The sequence below is a fragment of the Corvus hawaiiensis genome, chromosome 8, assembly GCF_020740725.1.
Source record: "Corvus hawaiiensis isolate bCorHaw1 chromosome 8, bCorHaw1.pri.cur, whole genome shotgun sequence".
NCBI lineage: Eukaryota > Metazoa > Chordata > Aves > Passeriformes > Corvidae > Corvus > Corvus hawaiiensis.
The window spans coordinates 36,954,409-36,966,688 of NC_063220.1; the positions used below are offsets into that span (position 1 = coordinate 36,954,409).

The following is a 12,280-nucleotide window of genomic DNA, read 5'->3' on the forward strand; positions in this document are numbered from 1 at the left end:
TGAATTAGAGAGAACCAGTGCAGGTGAGCCAGCACCTGATCCCACTTGCACAGATAAAATCAGGATCTTCCCTCCAGCATCAAACCAGTGGCAGCCGGTGATAGGACTGCATGTAGGCTCAGCAGGGCAAGGTCACTTCCACACATAATTCTGCTTTTAATGCCACCTTCTTCCCTAAAGGGTGGAGCTGCAGTGGGAAAGTCTGCCTGGGAATCTCATTTTCCTACCGTAGCTTGGTATTGCAGCCAGAAACATCAAGGATCTGGTTTAAGATGACAGAGATTTGACAATTCATGTAATTTCTTTTCTTTCCTTTCTGTTATCCCCCTTCTCTCCATACTAAAGAGCCCCACAGCAGGGCTCAGGCTGCAGGGAGCACAGAGGGCACCTGGTGGCACCTCCCTGCTCCAGCAGGGCCATCGCGGAGCACAGGCACAGCACTGTGTGCACACAGCTCTGCAACAGCCCCAGGGAGGAGAGCCCAGAGCCTCTGTGGCCAATGTGCTCAGGGCTGGGCACTGCCCAGGGCAGCAGTTCTGCCTCCTGGGCAGGGCAATTGCTGGGCTCAGGCCCTGCCCGGTGCTCTGGTGCCATTGCTGGGCCCCGGAGCAGAGCCCGGGCCCTGCTCGGAGCCCTCCCTGCAGCCAGGGACAGCCAGGGCTGAGGGCCCCTCTCAGCTGGGGCTCCTCTCGAGGCTGAGCAGCCCCGGCTCCCTCAGCCTGTGCTGGGCACGGAGATGCTCCAGGCCCTTGCTCAGCTGCGCAGCCTCCGCCGGCCCCGCTCCAGGAGCTCCCTGGCCCTGCTGTGCTGAGGAGCCAGGGCTGGACACAGCACTCCAGAGGTGCCTCCAGGGCTGCCCAGAGGGGCAGGATCCCTCCCTGCCCTGCTGGGAATGCTCTTCCTGCTGCCCCCAGGATCCCATTGGCCTCCTTGGCCCCAGGACACTCTGCAGGCTCAGGGACAGCTCAGTGTCTCCCAGGACCCCCAGGACACTCTGCAGGCTCAGGGACAGCTCGGTGTCCCCCAGGACCCCCAGGACATTCTGCTGGCTCAGGGACAGCATTTTAAATATTTGGGTTTTTTTCAGATTTCAGTTCCATTTATGAAGCCATCATTCATTTCCCATCAGTTGGACCATCAGGCAGAATATGACTTTGGCCATATCAGAAATAGTCTGGGGTTTAATTTTTGCCTCCCCTAAAGATACAGCTCCTGAGCCTTTTATAACAAGCCTACATTGTACAAGTAACTCAGGTCAGTGGCACCTGTGCAACACTGAAATTATCCTGGCACTGAAAGGAGCTGGGAAAACCATCTCAGAAAGGAGGCAATTTATCACTTGCAAATGTGGTTTTAATGAACTGGATATCATCATTTCCAGCAATCTTTCTGGATGATACGATTCTGAAAAAAGGGAAGCAGATGTTGGTGGAGATTACTGCGCAGTAGAATCTGTTTGGCACCAGCTCCATGGTTTTTGCTGGATGTTTTTTCCCTTGCAGAAGGATGGAGATGTTTATTGCTCAATGGGCTGGAGCAGGAACTGTTTAATAAAACCAAGTTAGTAGTGGGGGTTCATGTTGAACCTCTGGTGTTTTGTGTTGAACCTCTCAGGGGAAGCAAATCTTGTGGAGTTCCCCAGGGCCAAGCCAGGTTTGGGAGGAGGACAGGCTTAGGGATGCTTTCAATTAACATAGGAAATTAATTAAGTGTTGAGGCTGCTGAGCCGGGGCTTTGTGTGACCATTTATGAGTTTACAGACACCAGGACTGAATCAGCAGTTAAGAATTTGCATGGCAGTAGGAATAATTAAAATAGATCAAGCAAGGTGCAGAGCTACTGTTAATGAGCTCTTTGTGACACCTCCTCATTACCTCTTGGTGACAGCTGTGGGTATTTAATAGGACCAAAACCTGTGGAATCAAGGTGTTTTATAGGTCCCTATTTCTTGTCTAGGGAAGGGAAGGATCTGGAGCCCCAGGAGAGGCTGAGGGAGCTGGGAAAGGGGCTGAGCCTGGAGCAAAGGAGGCTCAGGGGGGACCTTGTGGCTCTGCACAAGTCCCTGACAGGAGGGGGCAGCCGGGGGGGTCGGGCTCTGCTGCCAGGGAACAGGGACAGGACAAGGGGAAAGGGCCTCAGGCTGGGCCAGGGGAGGCTCAGCTTGGACAGCAGCAGGAATTTCCCCATGGAAAGGGTGCTCAGGCCTTGGCAGGGGCTGCCCAGGGAGCTTTGGAGTGCCCATGCCTGGAGGTGTCCAAGGAAGGGCTGGAGGTGGCACTCAGTGCTCTGGGCTGGGGACAAGGTGGGCATCGGGCACAGCTTGGACTCCATGGGCTGGGAGGGCTTTTCCAGCCTCAGTGACTCTGGGATTATCCAATTTTAGCATTTCATGATGGCTAATGGACTTATTTTTTACATTATTATCCCTACTCTCATTGTACATTATCTCCTTGGGCTGTAAATGCGTGAATGCCAGTAGATGTTACAAATTATTACAAAATATTCTCTTTTCCCTTTTTCCTTCCTTCTTTTTAGGTAATACAGCCAAGGTCTTTATTGAGGTGAAGGATGAAAATGACCACGCACCCGTGTTTACCAAAAAAATGTACATTGGAGGGGTGTCTGAAGATGCCAGAATGTTTTCTTCTGTGCTTAAAGTGAAGGTAAGGCTGAAGTTCTTAAAATAAGCTCCACTTGCAGAGGGAAAATTTGTACTCACTGTTTTTTTTTTCCAGGAGCCTTTGCAATTTGTGTCTTCTAAAGCTGCTTGATGGTTGATGTTGACACAAGGATGATTTTGAGTTAAAACCCAGGTTTTATTTCTACTCAATTTAAGGTGCTTGCTTCTCCTGCCAGTTTGTGGCTCTCATTTGAGATCTGTTAATAGTGAAACATTTCTTGTATGTTCAACGTACAAGATTTTTCTGGTTTTGGCAGCAGCTTGTTTAGGCTTTAAAAGGGAAAAAACAGCAATTTCAGGTCTGCATTGGGAGGAAAGTGGGAATAAAATTAACCATCCATAGGGGATTTTTTTAAAAAAAGAGAGAGAAAATTAATGGAAATATAATATACAGACTACAATTATCATCAGACATTAATAGCCAAGAGTAAAAGCTCTTTGTTTTCAAGAAAACAAATAAATGATGTGTTTAGAGCACCAGGAATGAAAAAGTAGTAGTTCAGAGCTTATTAAAGTTGTCCCTACTTGATTTTTTTTTGGTTGCTTTCATGGCAGTCCTTCCCAAAATAAGCCCAGAAATGGCAGAGCAGTGGGGAATTGGGAAGCTTCTACTTCATCAAAATTAGGAATCCAAAAATGGTGGCGAATCCAAGAATTGTGTCAAATCCATGAACTTCAGAGCTGCTGAAGAATCACAGAATTGTTATGTTTGAAAAAGACCTTTAAGGTCATCAAATCCAAGCATCCACCAGCACCACCATGGTCACCACCAATAATGTCCCCAGGTGCCACTTCCACACATTTTGGGATGCTTCCGGGGCAGTGACTCCACCACTGCCCTGGTCAGTGCTTAACCACCCTTTCCATGAAGAAATTCTTCCCATTATCCAATCCAAACCTGCTCGGGAACAGCTCGAGGCCATTTCCTGTCCTCCTGTCCCTTGAACAATCCCCACCTAGCTCCATCCTCCTTCCAGGGAACTGCAGAGAGCAGGTAGCAGGAAAAAGGAACTGGAGTAGACAGAAAATTCTGAAAGGCCAAGTCGTTTAGGGAAAGGAGGGGTTTGTGTCTGAAAGCAAAAGAAACACGAGGCACAAATGTCAAATGATGTTTGGAGTCGTCACATGAAACGTGAACAGGCCGTGAAAATCCTCCCTGGTTTTCCAAGAGGATTTTTGAGGCACAGGAATTTGTGTGTGTCAGTCAGGGGGATAAGAAATGGGTGGAAAAGAGCTAAGGGAAATTTGGGGGTGAAGAAAGGAATCTGCTTTTGCCCTTTGGAAATGTTTGACTCAAAACAGGTGAGCAGACCACAAAGGAGGACCAAAAGAAATGGCAACTTTATGTCTTTAAGCTACTTCTGTTCCAATCCTCCCTGATTCTGCTGGCACGAAATGGAACAAGGCCTAAGCCAGGAGTTGGTATTAGTGGATGGCGTTAAACATAATTGTGTGTTTAGTGAAAGTAAAATTGGAAATAATTAAGAAGTGCTCTTGTTGCAGAGGATCGGGCTGGAATTTATTGTTGTAGCACCAAGCATTCGCAGCAGTCAGTGCTCGTTACCTTTCTTCCTGGCCTTTAGAAAGCAAAAGTAATTGCTCTGTTAGTTAAACACAATCCCCATTCCAGCCTGGTTTAAGAATAATTAATCAAATGAATGTCTGTTCTTGAGGACTAGAATGAAATGAGCAGCTTTCCAAGTTGAAATTTAGGAGAACATTAATAAAGTACATGCAGAGCTTGCACTGTAGAAATTATTCAGGTTTGGATTCCACGGGGGAATTCGGCTTCTTAGGAGGAGTTTTTAATGCATTTGCTTTCATCTTCTGGATTCATTAACAGTTGCTCACTTTCTTTCACATCATCTGAGTAATTTTGAGAAGAAAGCAATTTTCTCAGCCATCTTCTCATTATTCCTGGCACTGACAACAGCCTTGATGAGGCTCAAACATGGGATATTGGAATCAGAGAATCCCAGGATGGTTTGGGCTGGATGGGACCTCAGAGCCCATCCAGTGCCACCCCTGCCATGGGCAGGGACACCTCCCACTGTCCCAGGCTGCTCCAAGCCCCAATGTCCAGCCTGGCCTTGGGCACTGCCAGGGATCCAGGGGCAGCCCCAGCTGCTCTGGGCACCCTGTGCCAGGGCCTGCCCACCCTCCCAGGGAACAATTCCTTCCCAATCTCCCATCCATCCCTGCCCTCTGGCACTGGGAAGCCATTCCCTGTGTCCTGTCCCTCCATGCCTTGTCCCCAGTCCCTCTGCAGCTCTCCTGGAGCCCCTTTAGGCTATGGAAGAGGCTCTAAAGTCTTCCCAGGGCTTCTCTTCTCAGGCTGCACAACCCCAACTCTCCCAGCCTTTCAAATGACCCAATGCAAAACTACAACTTTCAAAAACACCCCAAAACCTCCACAGTTAGTTCTTCTTTAACAGCACATAGTAACTTCCAGGGATAAATAAGGCCTGTAGTCTTTAATTATTAATAGAGTAGTCGATGCAAATCAGTTTTGGATCAATTCAGCACCAATACACTGCTGAACATTCAGATGCTTGGCTTCAGCTGCTTCTACTCTGGCCTGAATAAAATTTCACAAATAATAAAAATAATCAAACACCCCAAAAAAACCTTAAATTAAAAAAAATAAGGAGAGAAGAAAACTGATCCTGAGTCTGTAATATTCCACACAAATTGATTTAGAGACAAACAGACCAGTAAAATATTGGATAAAAACTTCTCTCATCGTCCGGAGAGTTGATGTGTGCCAAGGCCAATCCTATGGAGCTTCTCCCAACCCTCTAAGGTCATTGGGTTTGCTGCCAGAAGTATCCTCTTAAATACACTAATTTGAGAATAAAAGCCTTTCAGAAGAGGGTCATGAGCTGCCTCGCTCTAGATTTGTAGTAAGATTCCTTTAAGTAGATAAAAAGGAAGCTTAAGCTCAGCAGAATGGACGAGTCATTCTCCAAAAGCCATTTTTAATCCGAATTAATTTGGGGAATGGTAAACCACATGAGTTATTCTCTATGGATCTGACTGGATTAAGAGCAGCAGCCTCTGAAAGCTGTGGAGGTACTGATGTTCCAAGAAAAAACCAAAACTGATATATTTGAATAAAATGGCCATTTTTTAGCCAAGGATTTGCTCCTTGCTGCCTGAAGTCCCCTTCTCTGAAATTCCCTTTTTTTTTCCCCCCCCAGAATTTCCAATGTATTTGAGAGCCCATTTCTTTAATTAAAGACCTTTTTGTGCTTTTGTTTAGGAATTTATTAATTAAAACCAGATGTAACACAGCCTCTAATTTACGAATTCTGTGCCCTGAGCTTTGCTTCGCATCTCCTCGTATCAGAATTATTTTGCTTTTCACTGGTATTTTCATGGTTGTTCCCTCTCAGAATTCCAACCAGGCTTCCTCAAGCCCCAAACACAATATTTTCAATTTGCTTCAGGAAACAAACCCACAAACAACAGAATCTTTGGGGAAATTACCAGCAGGAATTGGCTTCTCCCTATAACGGAGTGTTGTTAGCTCTTGCTTCTTAAATATGAACAGCAGTAACCTCTAGGTTTCTTCCTTTATTTATTAAATTATTGAATTATTATGGATTTAAATGAGGAAATATCAAACGTCCTAATTCTAGTGAAGAAAGAGAATTCTCTGAATTGCTGCTCAGTTTTATTTTCATCCTGAAAATGTTTGCAGGGAAGGAATCTTGCCTAAATAATGCCAGTGAGTCTAAGGCTCTGGAATTGGCTGTATTTGATGGAAATGCCTTGATTCTTACAACATTTTAATTCCAGCCCTTTCCTGTGCTTTTTGTCCCTTTCTGATCAGCTTTTTAATGGAACTTTATCCTTTATTCCCATGGAATATCCTTTATTGAATATCGAATATCCTTTCTTGCCCTTGGAATATCTCAACAGAAGAGGGCAAAATAAACCAAAGCCATTTTAGGCTGCAGGTTCTGACCCTGAGGACACACAGGGGAGCAGGAATTCCTCTTTTCTGCACCTCAAAAGCATCTTAGAGATCCCATAACAAGCTAAAACAATGGATAAAAGAAATAAAATTCCAGGGTATGGATAGGGAGAGAATACCGGGATTGCTTTTTTGCCCAGCTGTGTTACCCATGTTAAATCTCCATTCTTTTTCTATCCATGCCTATAACCTGTGGATTTCTTTTGATATTTCCTTTTCCTTGGGATGACAAGGGAATCTTTAGAGTGGCAGGTTCTGGAATTCCACAGATTCCACCTTGGGCACCCAGGACAGCTTTCAGGGCAACATTTTGCTCATCCCTCCTTCGGCTGTTGCGCAACTTGGGCACGAAACTCAGCTGCTTTCCCAGTCGCGACCTTTTCTTCCTTAAAATGTGATTTATGGATCCCAGAGTAGGGAGAAAAAGATGCTTGGTGGGAGGAAGAATCTGCTCTGAAAAGCTCATTGCAGTGACAACAGCCCAGCCTCCAGCTGCTGGAACATCTGGCCCCCAAAGAAGCTGTGTGTCCTGTTGTGGCAAATATTACAGGAATGCCAAGCACAGAGGTAATCTCCTTCAAAATATTCCCGGGTTTTAAGTTGGCTTCCTGAACTTCTTACTCGAAAATCTCTTGCTTTCCTATTATTTTTGTCTGGCAGCAGACAAAAAACCCTTTGGGATTTTTTCCAGTGTAACTGAAGATTATTTCAATTCCTTTGGTGTTTTTGAGCATTTTCAAGACTGTTGATGCTGCATGTGCCTTCCTGAGTGAAGGGGCTGGGAGTGGGGAGTGCTCCTGGGTCATTCCCATCCCATGGAGGAAATCAATGTGTGTGGCCTTTACCCCCACTCACACACACAAACTTATTCTGTCAAGCACTAACTGCCATTGGCAGAAGAAAAATGGCAATAAATCCGTTTTTCCAATTATCTGTTTCAAAATCCGACTTTGGGAACCCCTCTTATTCAACACCTTTTCCCATGAGACAGCCCATCAAAATGAATCCCTGTTTCCTTCGGCACCTGGGAGGTTTTGGACACCACTGGAGGACAGAAAAAGAGAACAATTCCCATTCCCCTTATTCTACCTGTGTTCCTCAGAAGATTCCTGGCACTGGGGGTACTGGGAGTGTGCTGGGCAGCGATCAGTATCAGGGATGTTGTGATAGGTAAATTCAAAGCAATAGGAATAGAAATATTAATAGAAATGAATATATAAAATAGAAGTGTAATATATAAATATAACTTAATATATTATATATTATTATATATAAAAATATAGATAAAGTAGAAATATGAATGAGTATAAATGAATATACAAATTATTAATATGATATATAAATATAAATAAACATATAAATTAATAATAAATATATAAACAAACATATAAATAAAAATACAATATGAATATAAATAGGCATATAAATGAATATATAAATATAAGCATAAGTATTTATTAATATATTCTATATTATTATATATAAATATAAAATATTAATATGACTATAAATAGGAGTATAAATGACTATAAAAGCATAAGTATATAAATATAAGCATAATGTAAGTATATATCAATATATTCTATATTATTATATTTAAATATAAATAAAATATGAATATGAATATAAATTAATATATAAAAATATAAGTATGATATAAGCATATATTAATATATTATACATTATTATATCTAAATAAAAATAAAATATGAATGAGTATAAATATGAATAGAAATGGATATATAAAATATAAGTATAATACATAAATATAATTTAAGTATACGTTACATATTATATATTACATATTATACATTACATATTATACATTACATATTATATATATTATTAATAAAATATCAATATGTATATGAGTATGAATTCAAGGCTGCAAATTCAAGGCTACAAATTCCTGAGGTAGCCCCTGGCAAACCAAGGTGAGGGGCAGGAGTTCCAAAGGGCCTCAGCCAGCTGAGGGTGTAAAAGAGCATGGAAGTGAAGAAATGCAGGAAATTAAGGAAAATTGCAATGGTTACACCAAATTTCCAGGCTTAGGTGGCTGTAGAACACCCAGTGAAACCTCCCCTAAAACAGCACAGGGGCGGCTGTGCCGGCAGAACTGGAAACCTGTAGCAATCTGGAAATTCCTATGGCAAAACCAGCCAGGTTCTAAAAGCTGCTTGATGTGCCAGCAGTAATTGGGAACGTTGGAGCTGCCATCTGCTAGGAAGAGGGGAAAAAATCCCTCAGCAGCCCAGTCCCAATCCTGCCATTTTCCATGCCCCTTCAGCAGCCTCGGGCTCGTGGTTAAGGGTGACCCTGCAAGGGAGGTGGAAAACATCTCAAATTAACAATTGCTTTTCATGCTCAGCAGCAAATCTGGATTAGGCTCGGGCTGATAATGCTAAAAACTGGGATCATCAATGGTTATGCAACAGCTTTGAGAATTGCAGTCACTGATGATTTTTATGCTCATCCCAAACATGCCGCTGGTGATTTTTGGTGACAGGGTGCTGCTGTCACACAGGCTGGCGTTTGCCAGCCTCCCTGGGTGTCCTGCCACAGAGCTGTGTTTGTGCAGACACATGGAGCCAGAGATGAATGAATTTTTGCTTTGAAGGCATCATTTTTCAGCCTTCTTACAAAGAAAAGGAAAAAAAATTGGTTGGTCATTGAGAGAACAGAATGGTTTGGGCTGGAAGGGACCTTAAAGCCCACCCAGTGCCACCCCTGCCAGGGCAGGGACACCTTCCACTGTCCCAGGCTGCTCCAAGCCCCAATGTCCAACCTGGCCTTGGACACTGCCAGGGATCCAGGGGCAGCCCCAGCTGCTCTGGGCACCCTGTGCCAGGGCCTGCCCACCCTCTGAGTAAAAATATCCTCAATGCTTTTGTGCTGGGATTAGGGAGCACCCCAGGATTTGTGCCTCCTCCTCCTGTGTGGGAGGGTGGTAGCGATGCTGACCCAACTCCCTTTGTGAGGGCACACCTAAACTCAATCACAGGAGGCTGGAATTTGGCCTGGTAATTCCTGAGATCATCCATATTTAACAGCCCTCAATCACAGCAGGATTTAGGAGACATCTGTATTTCTTGCACAGAACAAAAGGCAGCCATGCTGCTGGAATATTAAGATTAAGTGCAGCTCTTTCTCTTCTTTGACAGTCATAATGCAGCTCCTGAGGTGTCATAGATCTCTTCCTAATGAAGTGTCAAAAATATTTACCTTCAGGACAAATTACAGGAATAGCAAACATCCTTCCTCTGTATTGGAGAAGTTTGGGGCGTTCCTGGGAGCAGCTCATAAGCTCTCTCTCCTGGTCCTGCCAAGCCGAGTGTCCTTAGGTTTGATCCAAAGAGCAGAGAAAGGGGGGAATGCAAACAACAAAGTTCAGATATTTGAAGCTGGAATCTGATCATTTTTCTAGGCTGTTTGGCACCTGTTTGCTCATCTCTGGGTGGATGTCTGGGAGCCTGAGCTGTGATGGTGCTGAGGCTGCCGATGGCTCTGGGGTGGCTCTGAGCTCTCAGAACTGGTGACAATTAACTCAGAGCCTGTCCACCAGCTCAGGGCACCTGAACTCTGCAGGACTTTACAAGCTGTGAGCTTCAAATGTCAAAAGGCCTCTTTCACTGGAGTTTAATGCCTTAAACTCAGCTGGAAGACTTAAACATCTCATTAGCGCTGAGCTCCAGTGCCCTGAGTTTTGTGCAAAAGGGCTGGCTTCATTTAATGCTCATGCCTGCAGCATCAATACCTTAATTTGGATCCAAATTTTGTTTGTTTTTAGTCACACACATCTCCAGGCATGAAATGCTGAAGGTGAAATTGATTTCTGGTGTCATTGAAAGCAGCGACCATTAAAAGCCGTAGCTTTTGTTGAGAGAGAATTTGCTACTATTAAAAATATGATGGGCTTCTGACCCAGCTGAACCAACCTCATAAATCCATTTTAAATAAGAAATTGGCTTTTTATTGGAAGGGCGTCATGCTACTTTCCAGGGCACATTCAGGAGCCTTTGGACTTCACTGGGCACTCCCTGAGAAGGTTGGCTCACTCAGGGATGACCCCAAAGGAGCCAGATCAGACACTGCTCCTGTGGCTGCTGCTGGGTCCCTTGTGCTGTGTGGTCTTACAGGAATTCTGCTTTTCTTTCCTCCCCAGCTCCATTACCAACATGCAAAGCTGAGTGTGGATAAACCAGAGGGTTTGGCCAGGTGGGACTTCTCTGGGTTGGTCATGGCTTTATCCTGAGCTGTGTTGTGTGAGCTGAACTTACCCTGGAATCCCAGGATGGTTTGGGTGGGAAGGGACCTCAAAACTCATCCAGTGCCACCCCTGCCATGGGCAGGGACACCTTCCACTGTCCCAGGCTGCTCCAAGCCTCAATGTCCAACCTGGCCTTGGGCACTGCCAGGGATCCAGGGGCAGCCCCAGCTGCTCTGGGCACCCTGTGCCAGGGCCTGCCCACCCTCCCAGGGAACAATTCCTTCCCAATATCCCATCCAGCCCTGCCCTCTGGCACTGGGAAGCCATTCCCTGTGTCCTGTCCCCCCAGGCACAGCTGAGGTGCTGCTTTAATTTTTGTCTTTGTTTCTCACTATCCAAAGATCAACCTGGTGTTTCTCTCCAGCCATTTCCTTGCGTTCAGGCTGGATATTAGGAAAAGTTTCTTCATGAAAGAGTGGCTGAGCACTGGAAGGGGCTGCCCAGGGAATGGTGGAGCCGCCAGCACTGGAAGTGTTCAAGGAATGAGTGGATGTGTGGCACTGCACAGTGTGGTTTAATGGGCAAGGTGATGATCAAAGGTTGGATTGGGTGATCTTGGAGGTGTTTTCCAACCTTAAAAATTCCATGGTTCTATGACATAGCATGTTTTCACATTCATTTCTTCCTTCAGCAATATATTTACGTGGAAAGCCAACAATTCTCCTGACTCTCCACCTGTCAAGCTCCCATCTGCTGGCTCTGGGATGTTGTGGGGCTGTATTTCCCCGTGCCAGTTGGAAAGCTGGAATGCTCTGGAAAAGCCCACTGATATCTTTCTTTTTTTGACTGACAGAATGGAGTAAATTTCAGAAAGCTTTTTAACCGTCCCATCTTTCCTAAAATCGCTGATAAAGGAGTTTGAGCTCACCCAGGAGGCAGCAATCTCGATTTTAAAAGCCTGAAAAAAAACTACGGAGCTGGAGAACAAAAGCAACACATTTTATATTTATGCTTTTGGTAGCCGAACCAGATGAAGGTTTGTGAATTTAGAAGAAAGCAAAATATCGAGAGAGGGTGGGAATCGAACCAGTTGTGTATCGGTGACAAGTGACAGCCGGTGTCATTCCAGCACACCATTCCATCTTTTGGGCATCTCTGAATGAAACCTGTTTGCTCTTTCCAGCTCAACCAGCCTGGATATTATCCTTTAAGTGCTGGATGGTTCCGTCTGGGAATCTGGGCTGATAGGAGTTGGAGTAGCATGGAGCACACACAGCTTTGAGTACCTGGATCGCTCATCTGGTGCTGGTATTCCCTGAAAAATTGTCTGAAAATGAAAAACAAACAGAAGGGACAATTTCCACCATATAGAACTTTTCCAGTGCTGTTGAAGAAACAATTAATGATGATTAAT

General features: G+C 44.7%; 1 protein-coding gene across 1 annotated transcript in view; it reads left to right on the forward strand.

The window, feature by feature from the left end:
* Positions 1–12,280, forward strand: part of PCDH15 (protocadherin related 15) — a 711,356-nt gene that overhangs the window by 654,316 nt on the left and 44,760 nt on the right. Inside the window, exon 29 of the mRNA XM_048310479.1 lies at positions 2,536–2,663. Coding sequence (XP_048166436.1) covers positions 2,536–2,663 — 128 coding nt within the window. The remainder of the gene's footprint in view (positions 1–2,535; positions 2,664–12,280) is intronic.